Below are 19,566 nucleotides of genomic sequence, written 5' to 3'. Positions count from 1 at the left end.
CTGTGGAGAATACACCGGACTTTGGATAACTGGGGAGTAAAGGGAAAAATAGCTAGGTGTTTGGGGGCACCCAAAAGAGCTTATGCTGGGGTTCAGATCTCTAGGGAATGGAAGGATATGGTGCGGGGAACATGTAACTGGGGAGTGGATGGTAGAACATGTTTTTAGGGAGAATGTGCTGCATTGTGGGGAGAGGGTAAAATGGGCTCAGTCAGGGCCACCAATGCTTAATTTCTGCCAGGGCTTGCCAAGGCTGAGCCCTGGCACCTCTAGGCTTGGCAGTTCAGAGCTCCAGCACCTCTGGCCCTGGTAGTTCAGAGCCCTGGCACCTCTGGGCTTGGCAGTTCAGAGCCCTGGCACCTCTGGCCTTCGTAGTTGAGAGCCCCAGAACTGTTGGGCTTGACAGTTCAGAGCCCCGGTACTTCTGGGCTTGGCAGTTCAGGGCCCCGGCACTTCTGCTAGCTGCGTCAGTTATGAAAGTAAAAAAAATTGCTTGATCCCTGGCACCTCTTTCATTACAAATTAAGCACTGAGGACCGTCTCCCCTAGATCCAGAACTGTGCAAGGGAGACTCTCCAACACACTTTGGGGGAAACAAGGACACGGGTGTTGCCTCCCCTTTTGCCCCACCCCTCAAGTGGCTTTGGGGAAAAGCTTGCAGAGAGGAGCCAGCCAGAGATTCCAGTTGGTAGGAGTGGAAGCATCCCGAAGAAGGGATCTCAGAGAACTCGCTACAGATCTGAGTGGACTTTCTTTGCCCTGCATGAATGGCTGTTTGCTCCAAACCACCCTCTCCTTCCTGGCCTCATCACCTCAGCTTCACTCCCCTGCCCCCTTACCCTCTTCTCTCCCACCTTGTCCCCTCGCCTCCCTTCCCTGCCATATCCCCTCTCCCTTTGCTGTCCTTTCCCTCTAGTGGGTCTCCTCCTATCTAAGCCCACCCAGAAAAAAATCCATGGCACTCCTGGTAAAATGCCATTTGCTGCCCGCACATTGTTCACTCTGCTGGTGTATTCTATGCCATCCCCTACCCTGGATCTGTCTTGTTTAGTTATATCGTGAGCTCTTTGGGATAGGGACTGTGTCTGTGCAGGGCCTAGCACAATGGGATGACCCTTAGGCACTGCTGTAATAAACATGATTAACAATAATATGTGGAGGTGGTGAGTGGGGCCATTCATAATCTCTTCTTCCCCATATTATGCCACCTAGCTACCTGTCTAGCTCTTTCTGGGCCATCTCCCCATCTTCTTTGATCCCGTCCTGGTACTGGGAGGGGGCCTGGGATCTGATCCAAAGTATGGCAGCTTGGTGGGTACCCTGGCTGTGCAAGAGAGAAAGTCCTCTCCATGGTTCACCTGAGGTGAAAGAGTAACTCCACCATGGCCTGGGTGATGTGGGAGTGAGTGGTGTCTGAACAGCTTACTCCAGCTACAGTGTGTCAGTTACAAAGCCTGGGGAGGGCTGTGAAATGACCGTAACCCACACAACCCCCCCTGGGTGGGACACCCTCTTCCTTCCCTCCCACACCATTTCTGCAGCATGTTGCCCTTTGCTGATAAGGTTCGTGTGTGCGCTTCACAGACTCCTGCTTTTGGCTGTCCAAGGTGGCAGGCAATTGTGGCATGACAGAAAGGTGTGGGGCTCAGCCCCAGCTGCGGGGTTTGCAATGCTCACTATCAAGTGTAGGGCACTCAGTGCCAGTTGTGGAGTCTGTCTGTGCAACATTCACTACAGGACTATGGGGTAGTCAATGACAGTTGTGTGTGTGTGTGTGATGTGCATTGCAAAAGTGTGAGACACTCAGTCCCCATGGTGCAGTTGTGTATGTGTGTGTTATTGTATGTGTGTGGGATGCTCGCTGCACAAATGTGGGGTGCTCAGTCCTGGTTGTGTGTGCATGTGTATCATGATCACTATAGAAATTTGGTGATCTCAGACAGTAATCTTTTTAGTGTCTTTATTCTGAACTCCTTTGCTTTCTGTGAATATTTTTCCAGCCCTGGGATGTGCAGTGTTCTCAATGCCGTTGGTACTGTCTAAAACATAAAGGCCAAACAAAACCATCTGACCCACAAATAATCAGTTATCTTTAATGTTTAACTCCATCCTGATGACGGCTATTGTGAACTACACACAGTGGACAATGCTACTCTGTTTCTGACCTAGACTTGATTCTCAATTCACACCATCTTTCTTGATGCCATAAATGTGAAGACCCAGCCAGTCTGAGATTGGTATGTGTTGATGACAGGTAGCTATACTAGCATCTGGAAGGGAATAGCGTTTACATGCAGGAGGGGTGAGAGGGAATTCTGAATAATAATGACACACCTTATGCTACTGTAGTGGAGGTGACCCAATCCAAATAACTCAGGTAGAATTCTGGGGTCCCAGTTCTTGTCTCTGCCAGCAGATGTCACTGTAAGTCAATCACATGGGGCACTGGATTAACTGAAATAAATAAACTGGAGTAACTGAAATAAATGGTTTCAATGCAGAACTGTTGAGCCCTATCTAGGAGTTGGGTTTGGGCTGCCACTGGCCGCCCAAGGATTATCGGGACTGTAGGGGGGCCTTACACGGTATTTAAAAACGTTGACACAATTATCTCCAGAGTCTGCTACTAAAAGCAGCCCAGAGTTGGAACAAGCCACTCCTGCAGGCTTCCGCAGCCCCTTAGACACCAGGCAGATGGGAGACCCGCTTTTGGGGAACAGGTGGACTGCTCGGTGCTGTTCATCTGCCACAATGATGTTGCCTTCTACGTCGGCACAGACCCCAGCTGGGTTGCCAAACCTGTGCCCGTATCTGCAGCCAAGGGAGCCCACCAGCTTATGATTGCTATTGAAGAGCTTGACGTCACCACATTCCTCACTCACAATGAACCCACCATCACGTGCCAAGCAGACGTAGCGGGGTCCACGCAGGTTGGAGACAGAGTGGGTACTCTGTATCTTAAAGGTGTGGTCCAGAAAAAAACTGTGGACTTTGCCCTGAGTGTAGTCTGCTACCAGGATCCTTCCTGTGGAGTCCACTCCAATACCCCTGGGAGAATTAACCTTCCCAATTTTGATCCACTCCCCTTTGGAGAATTTGGAGTGATGGTTGAAGATGTGGATGGTCCCGTTCATCATGTCGGTTACAGCCACCATCCCTGCCCGAGTCACAGTCACATCTTCTGGCAAAAAGGATTCACTTTCCCTTCCCTGTTCCACGCATGGCAAGGACTGCAAAGTCTGACCTGAGCGAGTGAGGATGTGGACCCAGGGTGCATTCTCACTAGTCACATAGATAGAGCCATCCAGCGAGCAATGGATTCCACTTGGTCCGCCATAGCGGCAGCCATTGGGGTTGGGGATCTGCTGAACCAGGTCATTTTGTCGGTAGTGGAGGTGGTTTCTGATGTTGTCCAGGTCATGGCAGATAACTTTGGCCTTCTCAGCCAGCTGGTGGACTTGGTGTTCTGTCACCATGCCCATCCCATAATGGTTGCTCAGAAGTGGGCTTGCCTTCTGGAGTGTAGTGTCTGATTTCACTTGGAGCATGTAAACAGTCTTCAGAAGTTTCTCTTTCTGCCTGGTGGCCTCCAGAGTATAGTCCATGGCTAGTCTCTCTTCCTGTTTGGAAAAAATGATACAATCATTTCAGTTCCCACTGAGCAATGTCATCTGAGAACAGAGTCTGATCGCAGATACACTAGTGTAAATCCAAAACAGTTTCATTGACTTCAGTGGACCCATGTATTTAAGACCAGATTCTGGCCTCTTATACAAATATATCTATAAGAAATAAAGGCAAACTGGGATAGAGTTACCCTTGCATAACCTCTGCATCCGAGACTCTGGTATTTCCTAAGAAAGAGGGCCACATTCTCAGCTGGTGTAAACTGGCATAGGTGCATTGACATCAGTGAAGATCTGGTGCAGGGTTTTTATAATTCACAGTGGGGTCAGCGCAGGCTAGCCTATAGGATCACTAGCTCTGCATCTGGTACTCTTTGTGTTAGTGCGCTGGCCCCAGCATCGCTTAATTCATTTTTTTCTGTAACTCCATTTATTGAAGCAACACTCAATATTTGCCTAAACCAGTGGTCCTGAAAACTGTGGGGCTCAGAGGAATGTTCGGGATGATGCGTGGTGGAGCCTGGGCCAGCCACCAAGGGGGTTGGGGAGGGAGCGCCACTCAGCCCTGCTCTGTCCCCAGCCCAGCCCAGCCCAGCCCAGCTCCAGCCCCAGCTGCAGCTCCACTCTGCCCTCAGCCCAGCTCCATCAGGCCCCAGCCACAGCTCTGCTGCTCCGTCCTCAGTCCAGCTCTGCCCTCATTCCCTCTCCACCCCCAGGCCAGCTCCTCCCCCATCCCCAGTTCTCCCCCAGCTCCACCTTCAGCCCAAGCTCCTCTGCTGAGCCAACTGTGCAGTAATGGTAGGGGTTGTGGACAGATTCCATTACTGGTAAGGGGTAGGGGTGCGACAGGAAACGTTTGGGCACCGCTGGCCTTAAAGAATTAGGCAGATTGTTCAGATGTGGGTTTGCATTGTTTGCTTAACACTAGTTTTGTTTTCAGTTTCAGATGTAGTCTGCAGCTTTGCCAAGTGTGGAAAAAATGGTCTTTAAAGAGTCAGAAGGCATGGAAAAAGCACACAGCATCTGTGCATGACTTATCTGGTGACTTGCACTCTGAAATAAATGTGTATTTATTTAAAAAATCAGACATTCAAAGATATGTAATGCTACTGTAACCAATGCTAACACAATGGGGTTCCATGTCTTCCTCTTGAAAGGTTTATGTCTGCTACTTCTGCCCTTAAACTACTGTAGCTGCTTCTTTAACTAAAGCAGAAGTGCCTCCTAATTTGAAAGCCAGAGGTTCCACATTCAGTCCCCACAGACAGTTCAGCCAAGGATGTTGTTACAATTTTATTTGAACCTGATATCAGACATAGGGGTTGGGTTGGGGATTTTCTCTCCTTTACCTCTTCAAAAAACAAGACAATTAGGAAATTAAATGCACAAAACTCAGGAAATTTAAAGATATGGGCCCCAGTCCTACAGTCAGTTCCACACAGGCTGACTCTATTGCAGGATCAGGGCCATGGTTTCCATAGTAACCTAAAGGGCTACATTACACAAACTCACTGCATGACCATTTTAAATAAGAAGAAACCCATGCACTGTGAGGCTGAACGACTAGAGCCAAGTTAACATGCCTAGTTTATCTGAGAGAAGTAGCCTTTTAAAAAGTCCCTGTATTTTCATGAACAGACTCTGATTTCTACATATTTGTACTTTTTCAATGAGAACCTATTTTAGCTGCTAGTGGTTGTTTATGAGCCATTACTTTGGCTAGATCTTGTACTATGTTCTTTGTAGCATGTGATTGGTCATCAGCACATGAAGTTGTCACTGTTTCTTGACTAGATGAGTAAATCTTTCCAAACAAATGCAGGAGGGGAAGGCTTCAGGTTCAAGTATCCATCTCGGTGTGTAATGTCCCTTATTTGCATGCAACCATCCATTCCCTGAACAGCCATGCAGACGAAAATCCCATTTGTGCCACAGTTTGTGGAAAAGCAAACAAAAACACAGGCACAAATACAGTTGAACACAGCTGTTCTTTGGATCCGGGGGTTGGGAGTACAGTGCTGCAGTTTTCTTCTCCATCTAATTTCCACTCACTCAAAGCTCAACTACATTGCCAGCACCATGCAGTGACCAGTGCACCTTGAAGCTTGGCCCCCTGCCTTGCACACTGTGCCAGTAGTAACCACCTTTTGGTCAGTAGATCTCAAAGCACTTTACAAAGGAGATCAGTGGCCAGGGCCACCCAGAGGATTCAGGGGACCTGGGGTCTCTGGTGATGGGTCCTGGAGAGGAAGGGCCCCCTGCCGCTGAAGACCCAGAGCAGAAGAAGCTCCAGGGGCCTGGGCCCTGTGAGAGTTTTCCAGGGCCCCTGGAGTGAGTGAAGGACCCTGCTCCAGGGGCCCTGAAAAACTCTTGTGGGTGCACCTGTGGGGCCTGGGGCAAATTGCCCCACTTGCCCCCCAGGTGGCCCTGTCAGTGGCATTACCCCCATTTTGGGTGTAAAGGAATAGAGACACAGAGCCTTGTCCTAGTGCATCCAGCAGCAAAGCCAGGACTTCCATCCAGCACTCTAACCACTACACACACCCATAGGTGTACAGCATGGGCTCATACAATACACATCTTTCATAGAATATCAGGGTTGGAAGAGACCTCAGGAGGTTATTTAGTCCAGCCCCCAGACAGATTTTTGCCCCAGATCCCTACATGGCCCCCTCAAGGATTGAGCTCATAACCTCAGGTTTAGCATGCCAATGCTCAAACCATCGAGCTATCCCTTCCTCTCCTGTCTCTGAGATTGTCAGAGTCAGCGGTCATCCCAGCAATAAACATATTGCAACCAGAGCTCTGTTTGTGACATCCAAGCTTGGGCACATATTGAGACAGCAACTTAGGTCAAAGGTTTCCAGCTTGCTTAGCTACACTTGGACAGCTGATTCCATAGCTGGACCCCTTTTCAGAAGCATCAAAATTCAGGCTTAATTTTGAGGCCTAACTATGGATTGAGGTGCCAGTCTGCCGATATGCAGACAGGACAATTTTGGCCTAAACAAAGGCACAAAAGCACAGCCCACAGAAAGCTGAGGAAATACATTGCATATACCTTTGTTCTGCTGTGTGTGTGGAGAGCTTTTCCTCCCACTGGTTTGTTGCTCCTGTGTTGCTTCCCACCTCCCTGCAGCACAGGTCGCGCAGGAAAGGATGAGCTAGGCTGTGAGTTGCTTTTGTTGTTAGCAACCAAGCTGGGCTCGACTCAGCCACTCACTGTGCCTGTGTCAACAAGACTAGGCTGCCAAACCCAAGTAAGGCTGGGCCTTTGGAAGCAGAGCCGACCCACTGGGAAAGGCAATGCAGCACACTAATGGGGGAACCACACCTGCAGGGAGCAGGGCCAGGAGGCAGGGAAATAAGGATCATCCCATCACTTGCACCTTCCTCTGAGGATCTCAAAGCACTTTGCACACATTAGTGAGTTAACTTTTGCAGCAGAGCAGGACTATCACCCCCATTTTACAGATGGGGAGACTGAGGCACAGGCGGTTAAAGGCCAAATCCTGCCCTGGGCTGTGCTGGTGGGAGAAGAGGGCATAGGGTGCTCAGCACCAGCACAGGGTTCTTACCTAGCTCTCAAGAGAATGCTAGGAAAGGGGCTGTCATCTGTAGCTGAAGGGCTTGCTGCTCCTTCTCATGGGGGGTAGGTGTGTCCTGGTAGACTGAGTACAGGGCTGGGGGAGTCAGGACTCCTGGGTACTTTTACTGACTCTGCTGCTGATTCACTGTGTGACCTTGGGCCAGTCACTTTCCAACCCTGTGCCTCAGGCTTCCCATCTATAAAATGGGGGATAGTGATTCTTTCCCAACTCTGCGAGGCACTTTGAGATCAATGAATGAGAAGCTGCTATGCATTATTATTGTCAATGAAGCAGCTTGGTGTCCCTCCAGTGCCCAGTCTGAGCTATCTCATGCTCTGCACTTGCTGGATGACTCTTGTATTAACAAGCAGACTCTTGTTGTACATCTGCTCATGGCTCCGTCTGGTAAAGGCAGGATTTGCTCTAATGGAATACCCTACCCAAGGTTACATGGCAAGATGGTGGCAAAGACAGGAATAGAAACCAGTTCTCCTTATGCTTGGATTTATGCTGCAACAACTAATAGACCATGCTTCTCCACTTCCAGCTGCTCTCCAAAGACCAGGTGTACACCCTCTCTGGCATTATGGTTGCCCTTCTGTTTCCCATCCTGGCTGGAAACTAGCAGATCAGAGGCAACCAATGGCCCAAATCAATCAGACTTCTAGGGCATGGGCTTAGGTTTGGTTTCAAGGATACAGTGGGGGGACTTTTACCTGAGCCATTTCACCCCCTAGTGAAAGTGTTGTACATCTGCTCAGCTCAAACAAGGGAAAGACTCATGACTTTCATGAATCCACCCTCGTGACTATTCCTGTACCCAGAAGAATCAGCTGGGTCCTATCTGAAATATCTGGATCAGAATTTCCCCAAACACTGGGGGATTTAGAATGTACAAGTTTTGGTTCTATCTATTGCAGAGATGGGCTAAAGCTGGGGAGTGTGGATCTGGATCAGGATGTCCCCAAAGTTGAATCTACGGGTGGGCTTGGTTCTGTTCACTGCTGCAATGGATTCAAGCTGTGGTGCATGTGTTTGGATCAAAACTTCCCCAAAGTCTGGGGATGTTTGAATCTGGAGTCTCTAGTTCTGTCCTTTGCTGAGATAGATACAGGTTAGATCTGGAGTTTGTACTAAGCTATGGCTTTTGTATCTAGCTCAGAACTTCCCTGAAGTTTGGGGGCGTTTGGATCAGGGATTTCATTCTGTCTGCGATGGAAACAGCTCCAGCTGTGGAGCTTGGATCTAGATGAGCCCTCCCCCAAAGGTTGGCGGTGTTTGGATCTTGGGTGTCCAGTACAAATAAATACCATATGTAACTCAAGATGACAAGCAGGGCAGTCTCAGCTGGACACTGGGAGGACTGTAGGAGGCTTCAAAAACCATCTCCCACGGCAACAGGGTTTGACCTTTTGTTGCGTTGTAGTTGATTTGATAAACAAATACAGCCATTGGCCCTTGGGCTCACATTCACCTTTTCAGGACTGTGGCCCTGTCACAACCTGTTTGAGAGCCACCCCTAAAACCCTAGAGACACCTGTGTCAAGGCAGGGTCCTGACACAGCTCAGTGCCCTGGCCAGGCCAGGCCCACCTTGGGACAAGAGACTGCAGGGGCAGGGCATGGGGACAGAAGCACTCCCTTCTCCCTTGTGGAGATACCTCAAGTCCCAGTACTAACTGGCTGCCTGGCTCAGTTGTGGGGATGGGCTGGGTTGCGGGGGCAGAGATCTAGGGGCCCAAATTCAGGCTTGCCATAAGGAGATTTGGCTCCCATTGATTCCAGTGAAGTGACCCTCCCTTGAGTTAGCCCCAGGTGAGTTGTATGAATGGAGTAACTCCTTCCACTGCTCCATTGACCTCCAACACATTAGGAGCCCTCTGGCCTCTGGGAGTTGAGGCAAGTTCTAAAGGGGATCCCCTCTTCTGAAGCCTCTCTGCATTGCAGATGGAGATCTCTGCTGTGGGCATGATAGCTTCATGATAGCCCACCTGGGGACCTGGAAGATGCCCTGAAATGCCAGTGGTATCAGGGAGACAGGGGAAGTAAGGCTAAGAGACTGTACAGAGAAGCAGTTGACAGGCATCCCAGCGTGAAGGACTAATTGTGCTGAAGAGGGTAAGGTTTATTCTTCCTGGTGAGATGGTCTATTGCAATTATTCATCAATTGGCTGCTTCGGGGATCTAGTAATAGGCTGAGGAAGGTGCCTCCCACCCATACCACAGGAGGCAGTGGGCACTGTCCGGGGTTCTCTGCTCAGTGTCCCCGTCAGGCTCCCTTCTTATGACACTTTGACCGCACTCTTGTCCCTGTTCTTTTATTAGTTGTCCCCCAGAATCAGTGGTGTTCTGAGGTCCTGTAGATCCTCCCCTTAGGCTAGGGGTGGGGGATCTGTTAGCAATGGGTGGGCTTCTGCCCGCCCAGTTCCCAGAAACCCAATAGATACCACAGGAGGCAGTTGGGCAGCAGAGTAATGCTATATATATGGGAGTGTAGTGGGGGTGGTTACCTGCTCCTGCCCTTCAGGGCAGAAAACAGCCCAGGAAAGGGCCATGGTTGGTTGCAAGAAGCCTGGGCTGATTAGGGAAGGTAGGCTCAACTGTGGCCAAGCCCCAGTCATGCCCAGCTGGCCCCTATAAGAGGCAGTGAGCCAGGACCCAAGTCAGTCTCCCTCTGTGTGTAGAGGGGGAAGGGCCTGTCTGTAAGGAACCTGGATTGGAGCAGGGCTGGGGAAGGGCCAGAGTAGCTGGGAGCTCTGGCCTATGAAAGCCCCAGGCTGCAGACCTGGTAAGGCCTATTAGGTACTGGGTTGCAGGGGACAGCCCATGGGTAGGCTGCTGCAGCAGCACGTCCCAAACCCCCTTTGCCTATAATGAATGGCTTACACTGCAGTCTGTCCCAGTGAGGGGGGGTAGATAGGGAATGGCAGTAGCCTAAGACTGAAGCAAATTGGGGCTAGTGTGTGGGGGTTCCCCTGGGAGGGGGAGACCCTGAGACTGAAGGGGTTCTGCACTGGTGATGGTGTGGCTGACCTGGCCATCGATGCCAACTCTGCCCACATATCTACACCAGCGACACCATCACAGGACCTAACCAGATCAGCCACACCATCACTGGTTCATTCACCTGCACGTCCACCAATGTAATATATGTCATCATATGCCAGCAATGCCCCTCTGCTATGTACATCGGTCAAACTGGACAGTCGCTACAGAAAAGGATAAATGGACACAAATCAGATATTAGGAATGGCAGTATACAAAAACCTGTAGGAGAACACTTCAGCCTCCCTGGCCACACTATAGCAGACCTTAAGGTGGCCATCCTGCAGCAAAAAAATTTCAGGACCAGACTTCAAAGAGAAACTGCTGAGCTTCAGTTCATCTGCAAATTTGACACCATCAGCTCAGGATTAAACAAAGACTGTGAATGGCTTGCCAACTACAAAACCAGTTTCTCCTCCCTTGGTTTTCACACCTCAACTGCTAGAACAGGGCCTCATCCTCCCTGATTGCACTACCTCATTATCTCTAGCTTGCCTGCATATATATACCTGCCCCTGGAAATTTCCACTACATGCATCTGACGAAGTGGGTAGTCACCTGCGAAAGCTCATGCTCCAAAGCGTCTGTTAGTCTGTAAGGTACCACAGGATTCTATACAGCCAAAGACACGGATAGTTTCAGTTTGGCTAGATTTCATTAACCCTTTGATTTAGGGCATCTCCAGTCCCAGAAACATAAGCAGCAACTTTAGGGATCCTGAAAAGGGCAGCAGCCAGTTTGGCAATGTCATCATTAATAATAATAAAAATATATGGTGCCATGCAAACACCAATGCTGCTCGATACCTTCCCACAGCCTGGCTGTTTGATTGCAGTTTCCCCATCTGGTCACCAGGAGGCTGAGTCTATCTAAATAACCATGGAAGAAAAATAACTGTCAATAGTTAAAAAACAAAATGTGTGTGTGTGAGACAGAGTTTACCAGCCTGTGCAGTTTAAAACAATAATGGAAGTATAAGCAGTTTAAAGTATGAACGGTGACAAAAGGAGTCAGTTAACCCCTTCTGAATGTCTGCTTCAACGTTGCCTCCATTCTGCCTCTCTGCATAGAGTTTGTATGATAGTTTAAGTGCTTTGGGATTCTTTGGGATCTATAGAAAAGCAAGATCTATCCATCAGTACCAGAATAGGGTGGGACAGGGGCCCATTTTTTGCCACTGCCTCCCGCCTTTCCTCTACCCCCTGAAGTCCCACCCTCCCGGCCAGACCGGCAGCTGGAGTCTGGCCAGGGAGCCCAGGCAGCAGGGGGCACTGTGCTGCGGACTCTCCACCTGCCCGGCCTGGGAGGGCTGAGAGCAGCCCCCGGCCCATGTCCCCCCCTGCAGGCCCCCTTCCCAGGGCAGGTGGAGGATCTATGGCTCCTCACAGCTGCCTGAATGTGTGGCTCTTCCTATGTCTGTGCTGCAGCACCAAGGCCCTGTCCCTCGGCTGGAGCCAGGTTGGGGTAAGAGCTCCGTGGCCGGGGAGCTGTGAACCCTCTACCTGCCCTGGGTGGGGGAACCGCATGGCGGGGACATGGGCCAGGATGTGCTCTCAGCCACCTCACCCCAGGACACTAGAGAGACAAGGTGGGTAATATCTTTTATTAGAGCAACTTCTGTTGGTGAAAGAGATGAGCTTTCAAGAGCAGAAGTTGGTCAAATTAAAGATATTGCTTCAGTCACCTTGTCTATCTAATCTTTGGTACTTACACAAACCCCCATTTCCATAGTATCTGAGCTTCATTCTCTGGTCACCTATCTATTTACATTGCTATGCCAATAACTAGAGACTGTTGTAGTTAAAGTTGCAGGAGCATTTTCATTTCAACTCCCTGTTTTCAGTCACCTGTAACTTTCATCTGTTAGGCTGAAATTTTCCATGCTTGACCTTTTGGGAGGCGAACACTTAGCAAAAATGGTTTCATCACTTAGCAAAAATGGTTTCATCATTTTTGAATAGGAGGGGAATGAAACAATATATATGCTTTTGCTTTCTAAAGTATAGCAAAAAAATCTTCTGGTGTTTCTTTGACAGTTCTGTAGCCCAAATTGCTGGGTTTAGAAAGGTGAAATATGGCAATTCAAAACTATGATGACAAAGCCGTGAGTGGGAACCATTCTCTGTGTGTAGTAGCAGGACAAGTTCTGGTTGCTATTTTGTCCTTTTTAGTCCTCTGAAGCTGTCTGGTTTCCTGTAAGGCAGGACCAGGCTGATGGCTGAAATTGTTATGCTGGCTGACTTCCTGCTTGCTGTGCGCTGTACTGTGCTGCTAGCATAAGGGGGTGTTGTTTCAAAGGAGGATTTGAAGGGATGCTTGAACCCTAATTGGACTGGCTATATTACTCCTGGGCACTGTATTCTCTCTCCTTGTTTCCCTATAGCAGTTTTACCCAGCTGTAAGGAAGTGTTATGCTTTGATTTTGAGTGGTAATTTGGTTTGTTTCTTATATGTTTCCTGTGCCCTTTGATTGAATGGCCAATAACATTTGTAAAATCATAACATCTGAGTCTTTTTTTCTGAGACATGTTGTGATGGATTCCCTCCCTTGCTGGGGTGCCACCTGGAACTGGGGTACCACTGATCCCCACTGACCCACCAGCCTGGGCTACCTCTCACACTGTGCTGCTGTAACAGATTGCTAAGCTCTCCAAGCTTGCTCTTTCACCAGCATGTACACAGGTAAGGACACACTCAGCTGCTGCACTACACACACACATGCTGAGATCAGCTTTGCATGGGAAGGCGCTAAGGCACCTCCCAGTTCCTAAGGCACGCACCCCCCTTTGGAAGGTAAACCCAAAATTGTACCATTTTGCGCTGCACAGAGAACTGTGCAGTGTAAGCTCATGAAATTCACCCCCTCCCTCAACATGGAGAGAGATATGCAACAGCTTTCTGCCCCAAGTTATAATTTCCACACACTGGTTTTAGACAAAACAAAAACAAGTTTATTAACTACAAAATATAAGATTTTAAGTGATTATAAGGGATAGCAAACAGATCAAAGCAGATTATTGTAGTAAATAAACAAAACTGCAAACTGAGCTTAACACACTAGATAGGTAGGATATGAATTAGAACATTTTCACACTGAGTGATAAACAGGCTGGCAGATTCTTAAGGCACAAGTTGCCTTGGCTTTCCCAGGTTTTCATATGCAGGCTAAAAATCCCTTTAGCCTGGGACCATCACTTTTCCACAGTTCAGTCTTGTTCCTCAGGTGTTTCCTGGTGTGTTGTTGTAAGGAGAGTGAGGTACCATCGTGAGGTACCATCATTATGTCATTGTCTCCCTTTTATAGCTGCTTCCCACTTGCTGGAAAGCTCTTTTGCTGTGACCTGGGTCAAACAGTTCCCATTGTGTAGTGCTATCTCTGAGAGGTTTCTGTTGCACACAGTTCCTGGGATAATCCTTGTGCTTGTGTGCATTGCCTCAACAAGCCATTAACATTGTTTGGCCTTTTTACTGTTGTACCTGAAAGGCTGCTTGTGGGTGTTTTCAACCTCATAACATGTTTCAGTAACACATATATAGGCAAACTTCATAACTTACATATGATGATAGCACATACAATCCAACAAGATATTAATGTCTAGCAGATCAAGACTTCTAGAATGATACCTCACAAGGCATATTTTGCACAAAACATATCCTAATTAGATGATAGTGGTGAATATTGGGGTGCCAGGGTGTCACACATGTAATAGATCAAATGCTCCATAGACTGGCTTTAAATTTAGGCACTGAACTTTGAACACTTAAAATTTGTGGTAGCCCAAAGCTTAGGCACTAAAATGTTGGATACTCAAAATATGTGGACACTCAAAACTGAGAGCGGAATAGAGGCCACTTTGGAAACTTGGCCCTAAGAAATTAACTCCATGTGACTCCAGACCCAGTAACATACAAGTGAGGGGGTTAGTCTGGTTTTCTGATGACCATGGCTTCCAGGTTAGGTATGAAGTGGGAGCTCTCCCCAGATTCATCGATTCCTACATTCCAAGGCCACTGTGGTCATCTGGCCTGATCTCCCATGTCACACAGAACACAGGGCTTTCCTAACTTATTCCTGTTTCAACTATTTGAAGCAGATAACTTGGGGATCTGTTCTCGTCATACTTCCTGGACTATGTGATTGCTTGTAGAGTGCAATTTTGTAGTAGGAGGCTAGTGACCCTTTGTGGTCACCCCATATAACTTGTACCTTCAGCAATCAAAACTGATGCATTCCTTCCTATGGCCCATTCTGTGAATAGTCTGCAGATCCCTACACCAACACCCACGGCTGCTGAATCTCCTCTCACAAACAGTGATTTACTCCTGTAAATCTGGAGGGACTCCAAAAGAAGTCAGTCTAAGATCAGAAACAGGTCTGGGGTCACAAACGGCTTACTAAATACCCCAAGATCTTATCCATTTTTTCCTAGTTTCCATATAGACAAGAACCCCCTGGACTGCTAACACCAAGTGCATGAAGAGAGATGATCAGGCATCATGGGCAGCTGTTCAGCTGTGATTTTTCTGGCCTTGCTCTGAGCTGGAGTGCTATAATGCTAAGAAGAAACATGCTTTCTGTTGTGCTCTGGAAACCTCAGGGAATGTCAGTTTCATATAGAACCAGGAAAACTTTGCTTTCACTCTTACTGGTTTCCTTCTGCCTTCTCAGAAGGCATCCACCATGATGATGTGACATCCACCATGATGATCTTCTTTCGGTCCTCATTGGTGATGGCGATGTCCGGTTGCAGTTGGCTGTCGGTTCCGGGGATGGCGAAGTTCATTGCTACCTTCCCCACAGCTGGCGGGATGGCTCTGACGCAGCTGCCAAGTTCTTGAATGGGGCTTGCAACTACACAGGACACAGGGTAGCGTCTCATTGGCGTAGCTGCACTTCCTGCATCGCTTGCGCCGATTCCCATGGCGGACAGCTCCATTCAGTGGGATGCAGTTGGATGAACCTCCAGTCGGCAAATTGGATGAAGCAGCCCCCGGGGAGGAAGTAGTTGCATGTCCCACTTGCATGTCACCTCGAACACTTTGCCCTGATCCGGCTTCTGTTTCAGGTTTTCCATGTATTGGCAGCAGATTGGCATCCTTCAGGGTCTTCTCCAGCATGGTTCTAGCTCTTGGATTGATGATAATGTGAGCTGTATTTTTCACCTGTGGCACCAGGACTCCCAGCTCCTGGCGTTCCTTGCACCACGTCCAGTGGCAGCTGATATGCTTCTCCAGTCATCGCGTAGCATTGCGGGCACGAATCCAGAGTGAAGCAAAGTCTCCTCAGTCTCTTCCAAATTCACCTTCCAGTGAGCCGCTCAGGGTGGTGGCAACATCGTGGTTGGAGGCGGTCCTGGCAATTTGCTTCTTGACAGCATCCCGCAGACCATTCTCCGTGATGTTCCTCACTGTGGCATCCAGGCACGTCAGAATGCGGAAGGTGTGAGCTCTTTAGCTCAGTTATTTGAAAGCTTACTTTGCTTTCACTCTTACTCGCTTTGCAAACAGTTTCTTTCAACTCATTAAACCTCCCTACTTCTCTAACAATCCTTTGCTTCAACTCCAAAGCAGGGATGTTTCTAGCCGAGGGGAATATCCAGGGAGATTATCCACTCAGAGACATCTGAGAGCAGGTGAAAGGAAAATGTCAATCAGAACAATGGGGGTTGGAAAAATACATGGCAGGGATATGTTACATATGTCAATTGCAGGAGTTGTGTCTGATTTTCTATTAGCTATCAAGGGTTGATGTTGCTATGTAATAGCAATCATACACTAATCCTTCTATCAGTGTACCTATGTGTTTGTTATTTGGGTTTAACCAAGCACGTGGATTAGGGCTGTCACCTTCTGTAAATCCAGCTCACACATCACAATGTGTGCGAGACAAAATTTTTCAACTGAACCTTTTTCTTTTCCTTTTTTTTCAAAGAATGCAGATTCGGTAACATCAAAACATTTCATAAATTCATGCCTGTTTCTCTGAATTGCTTCAGCTGGAAAAAAAGAGAGAAAAATAAACTGAAAAAAATCAAAACTTTGCTTTTAAATTTCCTTTAATTTTATAATTTTTTTCAATAAGGATATTTGGAAAATGGAAATCTACAAAAAATACTTCATTTGCCCTCAAATGAATTTGGTTTTGAATTTACAACTGGCTGAAAATTTTGAAAAATTTCATTTTCAATTTCAATTTTGTTTCTATTTTTCAGAATTGCCAGTGAAATAAAAAATTGGTTATCCACATAGCTCTGGTTGTGACATTGCAATGTTGTGTTGTCTTGTCACAGTGCAGCCCAGTAATGTGACATCCAAATATCACACTGTCATGTCAAGATGTCATCCTGTTGAGACTTCATACCCCAGCATGATCGAAGTGACTGTGGTCCAGTGAGCATGCTGCAAACGGGAACATTCCACCAGCAACCAAGAAAATCTGAGATGAATGGTAGATACCACTCAGGATGGGATTGAGGGGGAGGAGCCAATGATATAACCCAAGAGATGAAGTCACAGTGAATTGAGACCCCAAAGGAGGAGGCCCTGGTCTGTCATCATGGAATGTGTTATGGTGCCTTGAGCCCCTAGGTCATTTAGCCATTCATGACAATGCTCCTCTGGAACAGGGTTTCTCAACCCATGGGATGGGACCCAAAATTGGGTCACCAGAATGTTTCAAAGGGTTATGTGGCAGCTCTTGTGGCTCCTGTCCCATGGGCCTGGCTGCGCTCGCTTCCTGCTCCAGGCACTGCAACCTCTGGGGTCTCAGCACCACTCAGGTCTGGCCCAGCCATCGTGACGACGGGAGTCCAGGTAGGCCAAATCTGAGTAAGTGGTGCTGCAACCCAGTGAGCCAGGTCACAACTTCACTCTCACAAATTTGGTTTAGTCAGGGGTGTGTGGCCAAACCTGAGTGGTGCTGCAGCCCGGAGGTTGCAGCACCTGGAGCAGAGAGCCAAGTCCAGCCAGCCTCAGAGCACAGGAGCCACTACTGTGGGGTGAGTGCTGGGCAGGATCCAAACCCCTGGAGGCAGGATCTGACAGAAACTGCCCCAGGACCTCCATCCCCAGACTATTTACTGGGTCGCAGCAGGCCAAAACATTTACAACTGGGTCCTGAGCCCCAAAAAGTTGAGAACGACTGCTCTGGAAGACTGCAGCCTTCTGCATGCCATTGGCCTATATACAGCCTGTGCCCATGGCTCTCATCCCTTCTTTGCCTCCTTTGGCAGAGAGATTTCTGCTCCAGCCAGCAAGTTCTTTCCCCAGAGAGTTAGAAAAAGCATTGATTTTTTTTTACAGAGGAGAGAGAAGAGAAAATGAATGACGGTAAATGCATGAGAACGGGCCCTGGGAAATGTTCCCTCCAGAGGCCCTAGAGTTTAGTCACATAGGAAAGAAGATCAAAGGAACAGAAGTTCCCTGGTAGCTTTCAGCATGGCAAAGTTTTCACCGAACTGGAAGAGCTTTTTCCTCTGCCTTATGTTGTGCATGGGTGACACATTGCCTCTTGGGAGATTGTGTCTTCTCCCCAGTTACTGAACTGGAAAGAGCACGAGGAGGGCATTTCAGGGGGTGCTGGAGGTTAAGGCACAGGGCTGGGAGTTGGGGGACATGCATTGTCTTCCTGGTTCTGCATAGATTTCCTGAGAGCAGGTCATATCCTGGCTTCACCTGTAGCAGTGTACAAGGGAGGCACAAGGAGCCTGATGTGTGTTCTCTCCCTGATGTGTGTTCTCACCCATCTCTGTTTGCAATCCCACTCATCCCCTCGCCAGTGTCCTCCACTCCACCCCCAAGCCCTTGGACAGCAGTTTCTATGTGACCCACCTCACTGCTGCCACCTTGGGTTGCGAACAGGTAGCGTGAGGTGTGCAGTGCAAGGTGCTAAGGACGTCACCAACGCCAAGCATTCAAAAATCAAGAGACTGGCTTAAAAATGGTGTGATTATTAAAACAATATATACCTTTGGGGTTCTTTTCCTCAGCTGTTGGGTTTCTGAGTCCTTTTGATCACACTCAGGCCATGGTTTCCAGCCTTTCTCCATAATCAGGAGAGCTAGAAATGTTTTTGTTGGAAATAAAAGTTGAGGTTCTCACATAGTCATTTCGCTACAGGAACTAGGACTGTAAGTAAACCCCAAATCTCATGAGACCCATGATAAGATCACAAGAGTTGGCAATCCTGAGCTAATGTCATAGGAATGGGAGGTTTTCCAGCAGCGGGTGGGCAGGCTGGAGCAGGCTCGCCTCCACACAGGAGAATCTTCCTGTGTTGCTGCTCAGCTCCTTTGCTCTTGGGCAGACTAGTGCCCTCAGCCAAGCCATCTCATCAGCTTGCAAAACAGCCAGTTTCAGCATCATTCACCTGAATGATGGCCAGTGATCAAGGGCTAACTCTCCATTGCATTTTGCTTCCTCCGAGGCTTTTACTTTCCATCATTTCTGACTTTGGCCCTTTGGCGTATGTTGCCTTTTTCTCGTTGTGTTACTAGTGGAGCAAAAGCTGTTGTGGTTCTTGTCTATGTATCCCAGTTGGGAGTGTGCATTACAGGGCCTGTGCCCCCTGTTCCTGGGCTGACCAGAGAGGATATGAGTTGTTACAGCCCACCATTACAGAGGAGTGGCTCTTTGGCTCAAGCTGATGCAGCTCATGCTTTTTAGCTCCAAAGGTTTATGTTCAGTCCCTGGTGTGCCAGCCAAGATGGAGCCCATCATATAAGACGGGACTGTAAGAACTTCTGTTCTCTGTGGATTGGCACAGAGGGGGACTTGTATCACTTCCGCTTCTTTGTGGTTACCAGGCTCCCTGGCAACGCTGGGACAGTGCTGGTTGAAGGCCAGGAGGGGGAGCACACAGTTTGATTTATGGTGGGCCCTAACAAAATAGAAGGAAATATATTTTGATTTGCCAGCAACAAAGTACAAGTTTTAAAATTTCTGTCTGGGTGGCTAGTTTGCATACAGAGCGGGGGTTTGCTTGTGGTTTCTAGCTACTGGAAAGTGTTGAAGGTGATTTTTTGGCTTAACCTGACAGTGCCTTTTGAAATCTTGATTGCACATCTTCCAGAGCAGAAGAATATTCCACCAGCTATTTTCCACATCAGACCCACTGGCCTTTCATCCACAAATAGTGGAGTAAACGAGGGGAGTTTCCCTGCTCCTAAGCTTTCTGACTTTATCACTGGCTGACAATTGCATGTCAAAGGCCCATGGCTCCACTAAGGCAGAGGGAGAAAAGGGGTCTATATAAGAGTCACAGCGATGTATTTTGCTCTCATATTGTGTGTTCATTATGATCCAGTT

The 19,566-nt window shown here is 48.3% G+C and overlaps 1 protein-coding gene across 2 annotated transcripts; it reads right to left on the bottom strand.

The window, feature by feature from the left end:
• Positions 1-896: 896 nt before the first annotated feature.
• On the bottom strand, positions 897-6,784 carry NHLRC4 (NHL repeat containing 4). 2 transcript variants are annotated; one of them, XM_050968396.1, is made up of 3 exons: positions 6,688-6,784; positions 2,894-3,620; positions 897-2,422 (listed from the first exon to the last, which is right to left on the bottom strand). In XM_050968396.1, exons 2-3 carry the CDS (start codon positions 3,603-3,605, stop codon positions 2,259-2,261), a joined length of 876 nt encoding a protein of 291 aa, XP_050824353.1. In that variant the 5' UTR covers positions 3,606-3,620; positions 6,688-6,784; the 3' UTR covers positions 897-2,258. The 2 variants fall into 2 exon arrangements, with proteins under 2 accessions (XP_050824353.1, XP_050824351.1); XM_050968394.1 differs by having other exon boundaries at positions 897-3,620.
• Positions 6,785-19,566: the final 12,782 nt, after the last annotated feature.

Source organism: Gopherus flavomarginatus, chromosome 9 (genome assembly GCF_025201925.1).
Source record: "Gopherus flavomarginatus isolate rGopFla2 chromosome 9, rGopFla2.mat.asm, whole genome shotgun sequence".
Taxonomy (NCBI): Eukaryota; Metazoa; Chordata; order Testudines; family Testudinidae; genus Gopherus; species Gopherus flavomarginatus.
This window is presented reverse-complemented; position numbering and strand designations above follow the sequence as displayed.

Excerpts from the sequence above, each read along its gene's own strand:
- NHLRC4 (XM_050968394.1), bottom strand. The coding sequence starts at position 3,605 with ATGGACTATACTCTGGAGGCCACCAGGCAGAAAGAGAAACTTCTGAAG.